Raw genomic sequence first — 14429 nt, 5'->3', positions numbered from 1 at the left:
TTCTGCTTTAGGAGGAACAGCCAATGCAAACCTGAAACAACCCAAACAGTTTCCTATTTCTGTTCATTTCAGGTGTACAAGGACAACCTGGGAGGATTCATGCTATATATTTATAGCTTTGCATAGTGACAACACTTTCTGGTGACGCTACATTCCCTGCTGCCATGTCAGTTGAACGTCAAAGGGGTTCAGGTGGCATTAAACATGTAGTAGCTTAAAAGAAAACAACCACCGCCATGGTTTTCCTACATGCTCACTGCCATGTGGGTTTCTGCAAGTATCTTTCTGCTTTGGACTGGTTGATGTTTTCCGTGCTTCGGTGATGCTGACATAAGTTTGCATTTGTTTGGTTTTTCAAAGGATGCCATGCAGTCTGGAGCGGTTCTTTGCAAAGTAAGTTTCCAAGGAAAGATCCTTCCTGTTTTTATAATGGGCCTCTTGTGGAGTTTCTGCCTGTGCCACTTCCTGAGCAAAGCCAGCTAAAAACAGCCGTGCAGCAAAAGGACGTGCAATCTTGGGTTGGCTTTTGGGTGCAAAATAGTTGTGTTTTCTATCTCAGCACAAGATACTTTCCAGCTGTCTGCATTTGGCAGGGACAGTCCCAGGTAATCCTCTGCCATCCCACTTTTTCAGCTGCTTTTAAAATGTCCTGGTTTCTCTTTCTTCTTCCCACTTTCTCCCTTTGCCCCCAGCTTACTTCAATTCCTGCACAATGAATTTTAAAGAGTAATATGGACTCAGTTAGCAGAAGGAAGAGGAAAGGGAAGATTTTTGCAGGTCTTGGTTAGCTCAGGCAAAAGCAAACTGCGGCAGATTTGCTTTCATTATCTTTCTTATCATTTGACTCATCAAGTCAAGTGTGACTTTGATTTATGAAATTTTGCAGGGTGTCTATTTATAACCAACGAGAGGCCACCCCCCCGCCCTGAAAACAAAGAAATAAACGCACGCACCAAAAAATCCCGACACCAAACCAGGCGCTCAAATCATGCTCCAAATTTGCAGGATTGTTTTTCTTTTGTTCATGCCAGCAGTGTTTGGAAAATCACTTTTTGGACTACAACTCCTCAGTCCCTCTAGCCAGCACAGTTACTACATTCTGGGAGTTGCAATCCCAGATTCAGTGGGAAGATGTGGAAATGGAGGATTCAGCTGTTTCCATTTTGGGATAGGGTTGCGCCATTGGCGATGGAACCTGCAGTCGAACCTTTGGTCATGCGACAAATCTGGCTGGCTGAAGATCTTATAAATATCTAAATGTCTTTGGGAACTGGGGTGCTCCGGTCTCTCTGAATCTCAGGACCCATTTTTCTTCTCCTAGGCCTCATTCCCACTACCTTTTAAACCAAATCGCAAATCGGTTTGGAGTGGCTTAAATGACCCCGGTTCTCACTTGAACCGGATCACTAAATCAATTCGGAGAGGGAGGGACCTTGCACTAGACCCATTTAACCCACGTCTTTTTGACGCTGACTTCTTCCATGTCTTTTTGGATAAATTGATTTGATGCAAGTGTGAACCAGATGCAGATCAGAATCGATTTAAATTTGCCCTTTGGCTGGCTGGAGTGGTTCCACATTGAATCTATTCATTCATGAATGTGAACCACAAGTGGGTTATTTTGCAGGGAAAAAATGCAATCAGGGCAAATTTAGTGTGAGCCATGTTCCGCTGTTGAATCAATCCATCGATTCGGTTTGCAAAGCGGTTTATTTGTAAGTGGGAATGCAGCCCTAGGTTCTTTTGTTTCATGGAGAAAACAATGGGAGGAAGCCACCTGCATACAGTTAGGGATCAAGTTTTAAAGCAGGAGTCATGGACACAAAAAATGGAAGTGGCTGCTTCTGTAGGAACAAACCATATGGATAGATATATATGTTCTCAATTAAGGGAGAAAGGGGGAGTGTTCCGGAGAAGTGAAGGAGGCTCTCAAAACACAGCTGGTCCTTTGGAGGAAAGCAGCACGTGTCGACGGAAAATGAATCCAGAATAGATGAAACATCAAGCGGCTTACCATAGCCTTAACCTCTCCAGCGAAAGGCCATTGCGGAGTAGGGATGGAAAGAATATTCAAAAATGTATTATTTAAAAAACCCTCTTAAAATAGAAACACTCTGATGAAAATCTTTGCAGTTTGGGACTTATTCTGTGCAAAATTTGCACACGGCGGTTTTGCACAGAAAACTGCCTTTTCTGCACAAGGGAGAGCATTTTCTATGCGGAAAATTGCTCTGGAAATAACATTTCTGCACAGGAATGTTATCTTCTGCATAGAAAATACTATTCTCTGTGCAAAACAACAACCATGTGCCGAATTTTGTGCAGAATAGCAATTTCGAACAGGATCCGAAAACTGCAATTCTCAAAGGCTTTCTCACAGCAGGAAGAAAATGGCTAAAATTACTTAACGTTCGACAGGAACGTCAAGGAAGAATTATGTCCCTACTACAGGGCCATAGTAGGTTTTGTGTGTGTATGTGTGTGTCGGAGAAATAACACAAGCCCTAGCCAAAGCTAGGGAAAAGTCATTGTTTTGGATTTCAGTGCCCAGAATCCAGTTGCTATGCCAGTTGGAGGGGATTGTGGAAGTTGTAGTTCAACAAGTAACGTTTCCAACACTTTGTTGGAGATTTCGGAGAAAGGTATCCATGGGAAGTGTCTGAAATTTGGGGACGTTGTTTGGAAGTCATCATGTGGCAATGCTGCAGGGTGCCCACTTTGTAGTTCTGCATGGATCCTGCAACAGAATACTAATCTGCCATCTTAAACTCATGCCCCATCCTAATGCATGAGGTCTTTAAAAAACCTATTTGTGTCCCATTTTGACTCAGGCTTCCTGAAAATAGAATACAAGACATGCTCAAAAGAGTTACACTAATGGGAAAAGCATTAATGGCCATGCTCAGATGTGCAGCCCATCCAGTCATTGTCCTTTGCTTGGAAGCCAGAAAAGCCCTCGCTTGATGATAAATGCAGGCATTTCCTCTTAGTAGCTGCTTTCAGAGTTTCCCCTCTGTCCTCTTATTTTGTGTTATTTGTTGTACATTGAAGGCCTTGAACTCTGCTAAGGAAGAGTGTCTACTGGGATGTGTTTTCAAACTGGATTGTGATACCATTTGGGATTGTTATTATTTTTACACATTTTTCAAGGTGCCAGAGGGGTCTTGCATAAGGCAGCTTTGGATAGGCATTTAGTTGCATATGTACAGATTTTGGTGCCATGCATAGAAATGTGCAGCTCAGGTCCTGGTGGATTGGTATCTTCCTATGGAGTTTATCACACTGTATTTTTGGAATTGATTTTAATGGTTTCCTAGCTTGTTGGTTTTTTAATCTTCTGTATTTTAATGGAAGGGAATCAGAATGACATAGTGGTTTGAGTGTTGGACTATGGGGGGATACAGACCAGCACTTTGTGCCGGCCTGTGAGCGGAGCCACAGTGCACCATCTACATGTTGGATGCCCTGATTCCTCTCCCATTGCGCGATGATGCCACACAGCCTTCTAGATGCTGCACAACATCATGGCATGACCCCAGTGCAGCACCTAAATGGCACAGCATGAAAGGGGCATCATTATGGCTCACCAGTGCCCCTATGACGCCCCTTCCAGGATGCAAAAAAGAAGCTGCTTTTCTCAGCATGTGGTTGCTGTGGCCCCAAACTGGGGGGGAAGGGGCGGCATCCTGCCACCCGTCCGTACAGCCCCAAAGACTCTGGAGAACAGGGTTCAGTTTCCAGCTTGGCAATGAAAGCCACTGGGTGACTTTGGGCAAGTTGCTTGCTCTCAGCCTCAAGGGAAGGCAATGGTAAAGCTTCTCTGAACAAATCTTGCCAAGAAAAATCCCATGATAGGGTGGCCTCTGGATCGCCATAACTGGGAAACAACTTGAAGGCAACTTGAAGGCACAGAACAACAACAAACTGTACTTGGGCCTAACCATGGGCTTGAGGCTGATGTATCCACCTTCACATTAGAAAACTACTCCAGTATGAACCAGAAGGATCTTCCATCCTTCTCCATGCTGGGCCTGGCAGAGGTGAACCCTGGCATAGTGATGGCATTGTTGATTTTTTTCCACTCAAATTCTTTTTTGGTTTTCATATCCGGCTGTAGTAAATCCACATGGGGAGGAAGTAGAAAACAAATACACTCTCCAAACAAAAGGAGTAAGGAAAAAATAACCCTTTCAAATGGCTGGGCAGGAACAATAGGGTAGGCTGTGTGCCCTCTGGGGAAAGATCTGGGCTGAAAGCGAGAGAAGCGCACACAGTCAGCAGCCCCTGGTTGGAAACAATAGTCTGGACTCTTTTGTGGGCAAGGAAGCGGATGATGAGTTCCTGGGGTCAGCCGCTTGCAATGAAGGGAGTAATTTTATCTTGTGTTTTCGGATGAGGCAGTGAGTTGCGCCAGGCATCAGGAGCAACCCAAATTGGTTTGCATTTCTTCCCCGTATTTGTTAAAGCAAGAGTGGCATACCTGTTGTTGTTGTTGTTGTTGTTTACCTTCAACTCGTTTTCGACTTACAGCGACCCTAAGGTGAACATATCATGGGGTTTTCTTGGAAACATTTGTTCAGAGGAGGGCATTACTAGTAGATGCATTTAATGTAGGTGTAGATTGCCTTGAAGCCATGAAGTTTATTTAAGTGTCGTCTTTATTGTTTCAATAGACTGACTCTAGCTGGGGCAGGTAATTGGATGTAGACTTCAATATTTGCATGCCCTCTGAAATTTCACAGAGGGAAATAGGGACACGTGTGGCCAAGCAACATCAGAGTGTGATCAAGGTATTAGAAATGATGAATGGGAAAAGCACATCCAAGCTAGGAGAGGCTGTTGCCGTTTGCTGCTGCCTGAGCCAACTGAGAAGGCCAAGGTTTTGCCACCGCCTCTCCTCTCCCTCCTTCTTTTTGCAGCAACTGAAGTAAGCTGAGGATGGAGAGGGAAAGTTGGAGGAGGAGAGAGAAACAGAGACATTTTAAAACTATCCGGCAGAAGATTAATCGGGACTTGGTTGTTGTTAACTGATCTTGAGCCGACCCAGTCTCATGGTAAACCTGTGGATGAGACATCTCCAAGGCTCCTTCTCCTCTACTGCTCTGCTCAGGTCTTGTAGATTCGTGCTTGTGATCTCCCTGATTGAGCCTAACTATGTATTTGGCATGTGGGCTTCCTCTCTTTCTACTGCCTTATACCTTTCCTAGTACCATTGTCTTTTCCAGTGAGTCTTGCCTTCTCATGATGAGGCCAAAGTATGATAACCTCAGTTTCATCATCTTGGCTTCCAAGGAGAGTTCAGGCTTGATCTGTTCTAGGACCCATTTATATGTCCTTTTGGCCATCCATGGTATCCTCAGCACCTTTCTCCAGCATCACATCTCAAATGCATATATTTTCTCCATATCTGCTTTCTTCACTGTCCAACTCTTATATTCTTCTTCTGGGTCTTGTTTCTCACCCACCTGTTGCTTTCAAGTAGTGTTTCATCTCCATAAGAACGCTATGCTCTTTACTAGGCTGAGGGAGAGCATCAACTCTAGGGCTAACTAATAGGCTCCAGGTTTGTGTGGTACCCCATTGCTTCTCCATTATCTATGCCCAAGTAGCAAGAAGTTGGAAAAGTCAAGTATCCCACTTGGCCTATTAGCGTGGATGAAGCTGTACCATGAAAGAGATCCTCTTGCCTCTATAGGGCTAAACATCTGTTTCCTCCCATTTTAGTGGCCATATAGAGCGGAGGAAATGCTGCATTATTTTTCTTTGGGAGGGGGCTCTTTCCTTTTCTATACAGAGAGAACTTGCATGCTCTGGATCTGAAGGATGCCCAGAGCAGAGAGATTTCTCTTAAGGGTTGTTTATTACCCAGTTTCTCTCCTTTGGTCTTCCTGGAGAGGAACGGATATGAAGTCGTTGAAGCCAAGGTGGAATTTCCTCAGCTTATTTGGTTGCCTTCAGGAAAACATGCTCTTTTGTCCTTCATCCTATGCTCTTTCCCCCACACTAAGCAAATGAACCAAATGTTCCTCGCTTCCATCCTCTCGGCAAGGGGCTGAATGGGCACATTTGGACCAAGGTTCACAATTTCGCATAACAATCTCTAACTTTTCTTTCTTTCACCTGCCAATGCAGAGTACAAATACATATGCTCCGGCGATCCCAATTTGGCAGGAACACTCCCAGTTAATCCACCATTGTCCCATCTTTTCCCAGCTGTTTTTGCAATGTCCCAGTTTTTGCTCCTTCCATTTCAGCTCACTTTTGTTGCTGCAAAATGCAAGTCCAATGAATCTGCCCTTGAGATCCTTAATAATGCATGCATTTCTCCTCTCGCTTTGTTATCCCATTTTCTGCCAAATACGACCCTAGGAGAGGGTCATCATAAATTGGAGTCAAGTTAGAAGCAGAGAACAACAGCAAAGAAAACAACTTTTGTCTTGATGCCTTGAGTAAAACTGCAGCTGCAAAAACCAGCCCTGCTCCTAGTTTTAATAATGCTTCTTTACTTATGGAAACCTTTCAGAATATGAATAACCACAACTCTCCATCTGATTCCTATCGGGATTCAGTGGTTCTTTCTTGTGCTTTTATCATGTTTTCTCACCTCCAGCCACATGCCATCTTAAGATTACCAAAAGTTTAATAAAAGACAGGGCTCCCCACCTTGGCTTTGCTTCTTGCCCAGAAGTTGACTGTTGTGATATGCAACATTATGGGAGGTTAGGGGTGTTTCCCTTCCCCTCTGGTTTTGGAGTTACTCCTAGACCAATCTGGCTAGGTTTGGACACAAGAAAATGTGCTAAATGCACGCATATTTTAGCCTGAAAGACTTCCTGAATCCCAAATAGTGCTTGAAGGTAGAGCAGAAATCTTCCATACATCATTTTTGCACAGTAGGGACTATAGCGAGGGATGAGCAACGCAACGATTTACATCTCCGTCACACATCAATGTTCACATCTCCAGGTGTAACTTTGAGTCTCCACCCTCCGATGTGCAAAGCTGGTCCTACCGCTTCTGCCAATGCTCCTCTCTTTTCATGTCCTCTTTCAGTTTGTTCAAAACCCTTCCTAGGAATGCCATGGCAATTTAAGATGGAAGTTTTGGGTCTCATGAACCATCTGCCACGAGATGGATAAGGAAAAGGGAACCAGGTTGCTAACAAAGGTGGTTCGCTTGAGTATCCTATGCAGAGAGCCTCGGGGTAAGGATGGGTGCAGAACTGGCAGAAGAAAGGCTAGCATGGCTTCCAGTTAGCTTAGAGGCCCTGGGCGTTCCCACATTTCTCTGGGTGGCACCCAGGATCGGATCCTGTTACAACTTGCTCACTTTTTGGAATGGAAAGAGGAACCAGGAAAACTTTTCTTGTTGTGATGAAATGTAAACATCCTGTTTGAGTGGATGCTTCCTTCTGAACTCCTATCTCTCTCTTGTGCTCTCCCTCTTTGGATGGTTTGAGCTGTATGAAAAAATGGGTTGGCATTCATTTTTGGTGTTATATGTCACCCTTTCACTGTGGAACGTTGTTGTAGTTGTGTGCCTTCAAGTTGTTTCCGACTTGTGGCAACCCTAAGGCGAACCTATCATGGGGTTTTCTGGGGCTGAGAGTATATGAGACACACCTAAGGTGAGACAGTGAATCTCAATTTTCAGATCTCGATATTTCATAATCTTTTCCTTTTCTTTGTCTTCAATATACTGTCCTCTGGCTGTGCACCCTGCCATGATGTTGCCGTCATTAGACGCTAGGGTTAGGGACTGTGCAGTTACTGCGTGCTCCCGAACCCTAATATCGGGCCCGTCTGGCCTGGGACAGATGGGCCAAAAGTGGCGTGTCACTGCCGATATTACAGTTTAGGAGCACACAGTAACCGCACACTTCCAAACCCTAGCATGTAACAGCGGTGGCATCATAGCGACGTCCCGTCCACATGGGCACTGTTATGATGATGTAAGCGAAGTGCAGTGTACAGAAGTTGTTGTGTGTCACTTACATCACTGGTGCGCTAATGGTGCATTCATGACATGCACCGGGCACTGGGTTCTTTTTACTGTGGAGGGACGCTGCACGGTTTGCCTGCTGCGGCGTCCCTCCGGAGTTAAAACGGTATGTTAAAGCGGTATGTACCGCGCTCAAGTCTTCTTTTTTTCAGCCACAGTTATGTCTGCCATATTATGTTCTAATTTTTTTGCCAGTTTGAATCTTATTATCCTATAAAATTGTTATTTTCCTCCTTTTGATGTTGTTTCAAAAGGCACACAAATGCAAAAAAAAAAAAAAACTGATTGGATTTTTCTTTGTCTTTTTTTCCTTTAAGCCCTACAGAAGAAAAACATTGGACAGCAATGGATCAGTGACACTTGGACATCCGATTTGTGGGTTGGAAGCATGGAAGTTGTTGACACCTGCTCTAGGCCAGTTCCAAATGGATATGGAAGCAAGATTGTCCAAGCAAATCCAAAGGACAAGTGCACTGAGCTTAAGTATTCAAATTCTGTTGGGTTCAACAATGATGAAAAGGGAGATGCCTCTAAGCATAAAAAGAAAGTCCGGGGCAGTCGGATCTGGAATTTCGTTAGCCGTAAAAAAAGCTCCGCCATGACTACCAAGAGGCCCCAGTCCATGATTATCTTTCGAGATAACGTGGAAGTCTTGGAGCAAAATCGTAAAATGAGCTTCATGGACAAGATGAGGTCTTTTAAGAAGTTAAGGTCATTGGGTGCATCCAAAAATGCATCCAAAACCAAGGCTGTTATTATCTCTGTGGAAACCCAAGAGGACCTTGAGCAAAAAGCCCTGCAGAGAATTAAGAAGCTTAGTGACGGTCAGCGGCCTTATCGACATTCCTATGCCGGCTATATCGAGGATTTGGATTCCTCTTTTGAAGACGTTGAGTTAAATAGCTGTGTCTTCGATCTTGACTCCAATGACAGTAAATGGCACCGGAACATTGGCCTTGGGATAAATAGCGATGATATGGATAATGGGGATCTCTTCAAAGGAGACAGAACATCTACCCAGAGGAACGTGGCTCCTGAGTTCGAAAGTCACCAGGAATCTGGGACAACGCAAGATGACCCTCGAAGGAACTGTCCTGGGGTTGCCATAGAGAATAAAAAAGGAAGAGGCTCAGAGGTGTGGAGTTACCTGAGAGGGATTTCTTTGGTGAGCAAGGAGAGTTCGAAGCTGCCGGACCAAAGAGTGGAGCCCAGTTTACAGGATTTAGAAAATGCGATAGAGAATTCAGCGCCGTACTTTGACTTCGAGATGAAGTGCGAGGAGGACATCCACCAACCTAGAAGGGCAAGCCATACGGCGAAGGGCAACCACTTTGGCGGCGTTCTTCGGTTTTTCAACACTGTCGCCGAGGCAGCTAGGAGATGGCGGGGATCTTCCAAAACGTTTTTGCAAGAAGAAAAGAGGCCAAACTCCAGCTCGGGGTGCCGAAAGCAAGACTTTTCTCCTCCTTCTCGGCAGCCCTTGGTCACTGCCAACGATAACACCAGCTGTTTCTCTTCTACAGCGCTATCTCCAGATTCTGGGATCTGGGATAACCACAGCTTGAAAAGCTCAGCCGGTAAAGCACCAGCCCAAGGAAGTACAAACGCTGAGATTTCCCACGAAGTGTTCAGTGAGAATAGTAGTTTCAATGAAATGTCCTTTTCTCCCCCTAACACAAGTTTATCCGCTTTCCCCCATTTAGATTTCCCGAATGACTGCGTTTTCGTCCGTGAATGTAGCCTAACAATGGATCTGCACCGGGTTCCAGATCCGCATTTTAGTAAAGGTAAAAGTAATCAGGACTTATGTACTGCTCCGGTAGATACTTGGATGTTAAATTCTTGGGACCAGGAGGGATGTAGTCAGTATGTTACTGAGAGTTCAGACGATCCCAAGAGCTTGGGTTTTAGTGACTTAAAGACTCAGGGTTTCACCACAACTAGAATGGATGTTACCAATGTGGAAAACTGTTCCTCTCCAAACTATGAAGACCGGTGCGGCAATGGATCAGATTTGACGGTTTTGCATAGAACTGGTAAGGGTACGTTGGGTCTAAGCAACGTGTCCGAGGATTTCAGCACTATACCGCAGAGTATTGTTGATCCTCCTCTGATAGATGCTAGGACTCCTTCTAGACCAGTAGTAGATATACTTGACCTGGATAGACTTTCCCAGGCGACGCTAGACCTAGAGTTACCATCAGGCGATATCCCAGATGTAGGGACTATGTTAGATGAAAGGACAAGCCTAGACAGTATCCCAGTAGATAGTGCATCTGTCAGCAATATAGAGATGGACCATCAGGATCTAGCAGTAGCTCCATCAGATTTCAACGGTTCAGAAAGTTGTCCCATAGATACTCTAAGCATTAGCACTGCTGTGTCTGACAATCAGATCTTGGGAAGCATTCTTGAAGATGTCCACAGCGTCTGCACCTCAGCCTCTTTAAACTGCCTCAATGATGACCAGCAGCCCCGAGGTCGAGAGAACTCCTCCATCAAAGTGCATGGAAACACCTTACCATTGCAGTCAAATGCCATGTGGAAGCCTTGCAAAATGGATCATTCGAAACAGCAGAGACTCTGCCACCCGATCCAGATGAGCCTCGGTACCACTGTTCCCTTCAGTGGCTTCAACGGTGGGAAGGTAGGATATTGTTCTACTTTGGGGGTCTGTCAGCTCAACTATGTGAGGCTCTGTTTACAGAGCTTGGAAGAAAGTGCTATTTTGCATTGATAGTTTCCTAGAAGGTGTGCATGAAAGCATGCAAAATGAAGTCTTTGTGCTGATTTCTTTCATTGTGGTGGCAGGGTGTGTGTGTGTGTGTGTGTGTGTGTGTGTGTAGCTTACAAAAACACTCCCAGTCCCAGCATTTGGGAAGGAGAGGCACTGAGATAATAAAACAGGAACCTCCTCCCTGTAGCGCTCTGAATGGTTTCGGGGATGAAGTTGATAAGCGCAACCTGTTGACTCCTCAGTCTTTCCGGTCTGGGGCATTTGGGAGTCTCTTGCTATTTTCGGCCAGGAGAATATCAAGGCCAAAAGGGACACAAATAACTTTTCCTGCCTCACTTACAAGCCATGGGGTCTGGGCTTTGTTTTGCAGACCCAACCCCTGCAAAACAGAGAACGATCAAACCAGGCCGATCCCGGTGGCATCCTAGGACAGGAAGAATGGCACATAATAGCTGGCGGTCCATTGCTGAGATGGGGCTGAGATGGGTAGCGCATAATGTCCAACGCTGCACAGATCAAAATGAGGACACGTGTCATGGGCCACAGATAGATAGGAGCAAAGAGGGATAGTAATAGAAAGAACTGGAAACATCAACAAAGAAAGAAAGGGGAGAATCCGAGGGCTAGCTTGGTTAACATGTTACAAGTTACAAAAAGACAGATGAAGTATACTTTTAGACGTTAGGTTAATATAGAAAGTGTGAGAGAGTTAAGGAATAGAAGGTAAATGTCACTCATCCATCCAACCTTAAGAGGGCAGATAGTTATGTCTGCTCAAATTTTGTATGTTCTTTGACATTATTTTACTTTGCTTCATCCTTTACATCCTTCATTGACATGCCCCTAAGTTTTACCCTCGACTTATCCATGGGTCATATCAAAATCCATAACTTTGGCCCCAAAACTTGCCCTCGACTTATACGCGAGGTCGACTTATAGTTGAGTATGTACGGCATGTTATAGTACCAATAAAACCTTTATGCACAGGGTACAAGACGTAAAGGCTGCACGCAAGACGACTCTGTTGAAATGAACATTTCTGCAGCGTCCGCCCGCCTTTGACATTTCTTGTTATTGTGCCTCCCGCAAGGGTGTGACAGCTGGGAAAACTCGGTCCGGAAAGGAGCGTGCCATTTTGTCCGGCCTGGCTATTGTGACTTGTGGGTCGCTCAAGACGGGAGCCGGCGGCAGAGGCTTCCCTTGTCTCTTTTCGGTGGTCTAGCTCTTTTGTTTCCTTTCCCTCTCTCTGCGTGTGTTTCTCATACGGGAAAAGGGGCAGTCAGCAGCCGGAGGGCTAGCAGAGCTGGAGAATGTCTTCTTTTCCTGCCTTTTGTTTAGTAGAAATCATTCTTGGCTGCTGTTTTCCTCCTGGAAGAAAATATACTGTGTATACTCATGTATAAGTCTAGAAATCTAGGTTAAAAATTGACCCCAAAAACCGGAGTCGACTTATCCATGGATAAGTACTGGATACACACACACACACACACACACACACATATATGGTGAAAGGCAAGAGTTTAATCTGCCCTGGAAACACTGACCACTTTCAACTCTCCCATCTATTCAGCCTTTAGTATGTGCACAAATAGTTATGACTGCTGGAATCCTTTACGTTCTTTGGCATTATTTTCCTTCACTTCGTCCTTTACATCCTTCATTACAAGCCCCTAAGTTTTACCCTCGACTTATTCATGGGTCATATCAAAATCCATAATTTTTGGCCCCCAAACTTGCCCTCGACTTATATATGAGGTCGACTTATAGTGAAGATATATTAAAGAAAGCACCGGTCAATACTTCATTAGAGGCCTATGTTGGCTCATAGGTTACATCTGCACTAGAGAAATAATGCGGCGCAAAACCACTTTAACTGCCTTGACTCAATGCTAAGTAACCCTGGGTTTGTTGCTTGTTGCTGCGCCAGAGCTTTCTGGCAGAGAAGGCAAAATGTCTCACCGAAGTATAAATCCCCTGAATCCAAGAGCATTCAGCCACGGCAGTTAAAGTGGTGTCAAAGTGCATTATTCCTGCAGTGCGGATGCAGTCCTAATTTTTTCTTTTGGAGGGTGGGATTTGCTCCTGCTACTCCAAGGGTGAGGAAAGTGCACCTTGCGGGTCCTAAAAACTGGTGTCCAGATAGCAAGGAGGGTTTTCTTTCTATAGAAAGCAAAGGGTGCATGTGTGCTCTTAGCATCTGCCTCAGGCAGCAGAAAGACTTGGGACAGCCTTGTTGCAATCCCACTTTGGAAGAGAGGCAGGACGCTTTTCTTGTGTAAGTTTGCCCAAAGTTAAAGGAACAGATGATTTCCATGGTTTATGGCAAAGCGCAGAAGGGATGCTGCGAGAGAGACTCATAGTTACGTGATGGAATTTATTTTCCACCAAATATCTGGGACATATATTCCTATAATAGCCATGGATTGATGAGGATCCATTTTAAAGCAGACACAGCTTTTTCACGGTTATCTTCGACTGCCCTCTACAGGCTGCTTTCTATTTAAACCAGAAGTGGGAAGAATATAGCTCTCCAGGTGTTGGGTTTTCTTTTGGGGAGAGGGAGAGATTTTGGGAAAAAGGAACTCCCCAGTTAGTATAAAAGTTACAAATGCTTGCATAAAATGCTTTCCACCCCACTTAGTTGTGGGGTGGAAAACTGAAGGACTTTGCTGAGAGCATGTCCCCATAGTATGATTCCTTTAACCACTTCTTTTGTCCTCCACTCTTGAAATGCAGATTGCGACCGTTTTTGAGGAAGGGTGGGATGTGAATATCTAGGTAAAGTGGTATAAATATCTGTCTCTAGTAGAAATATCTGCCTTTGAATTGGAAACGTTCAGCTTTTGAGATGATATTGGATTGTAGTTCCCAACATTTCTTGCTGTTAGATATGTTGGCAAGGGCTACTGGGAGGTATAGTCCAACAACACCTGGAGAGCTATATTTTTCCCACTCCTGGTTTAAATAAGCAATTATTATGTTTAAATTCTGGAGGTATCAATCTATCTATCTATCTATCTATCTATCTATCTATCTATCTATCTATTGTGTTCATTTCCATTAGATAGCTAAACATTTTTTTGCCATCCATCAAATGTCATTGCAATCTCCTTTGATGGCCCACATTTGCACGTATTCTTCCTGCCTTTAAAAACCCACATATACAATTATATATATATATATATATATATATATATATATATATATATGGTAAAACCTATGATACATTTGCCTTAGGGTTGCCATTAGTTTGGAATGACTTGATGGCACACTGCACACGCAGAGATGTTTAAATGTACCCATTTAAGTGCACACACAAAAATTGTGCACATTTTTGTATGCTACTTTCCAAATGCATATTTTTATTTAGTCTTTTGCATATTTAAAATGTGTTGTGCATGCTTTATTTCCCCCCCCAAAAAATGCACCATAAGTCTTGCAAATGTGTGAATTTTGGAGGCAGGGTGTGCTTTTTCTTCCAATAAGTCTAGGGAGGTGTGAAACATGTTCCTCTCTGCCTAAAAATGCATCTCTTTTCCATCCCTCCCGTGATGCCTCCTCCTCCTCCTCCTCCTCGCCCCAAAGAAACACTCTAACGTCTCGTTCTTCTCTTATGTAGTTTGAACATTTGTTTGTTCATATTAATCTTTGCTCACCAAAGAACGCAGGTGCTGTTTGGTGAGAAGGACTG

General features: G+C 44.3%; 1 protein-coding gene across 3 annotated transcripts in view; it reads left to right on the top strand.

Annotated features, from left to right (window-relative positions):
- The window catches only part of LOC149308774 (rho guanine nucleotide exchange factor 9), a 147518-nt gene that overhangs the window by 7132 nt on the left and 125957 nt on the right, over window positions 1-14429 (top strand). For all 3 annotated transcript variants that reach the window (XM_089536439.1, XM_089536438.1, XM_089536440.1), the window contains exon 2: window positions 8319-10648. In XM_089536439.1, coding sequence (XP_089392565.1) covers window positions 8390-10648 — 2259 coding nt within the window. In that variant the 5' untranslated portion in view covers window positions 8319-8389. The remainder of the gene's footprint in view (window positions 1-8318; window positions 10649-14429) is intronic.

Source organism: Sceloporus occidentalis, unplaced genomic scaffold, assembly GCF_023333645.1.
Source record: "Sceloporus occidentalis isolate IW3139 unplaced genomic scaffold, rSceOcc1.0.p SCAF_8, whole genome shotgun sequence".
In the NCBI taxonomy this organism is placed as follows: Eukaryota; Metazoa; Chordata; class Lepidosauria; order Squamata; family Phrynosomatidae; genus Sceloporus; species Sceloporus occidentalis.
The sequence above is the reverse complement of the archived record's forward strand: the minus strand, read 5'-3'. Positions and strand labels throughout refer to the sequence as shown.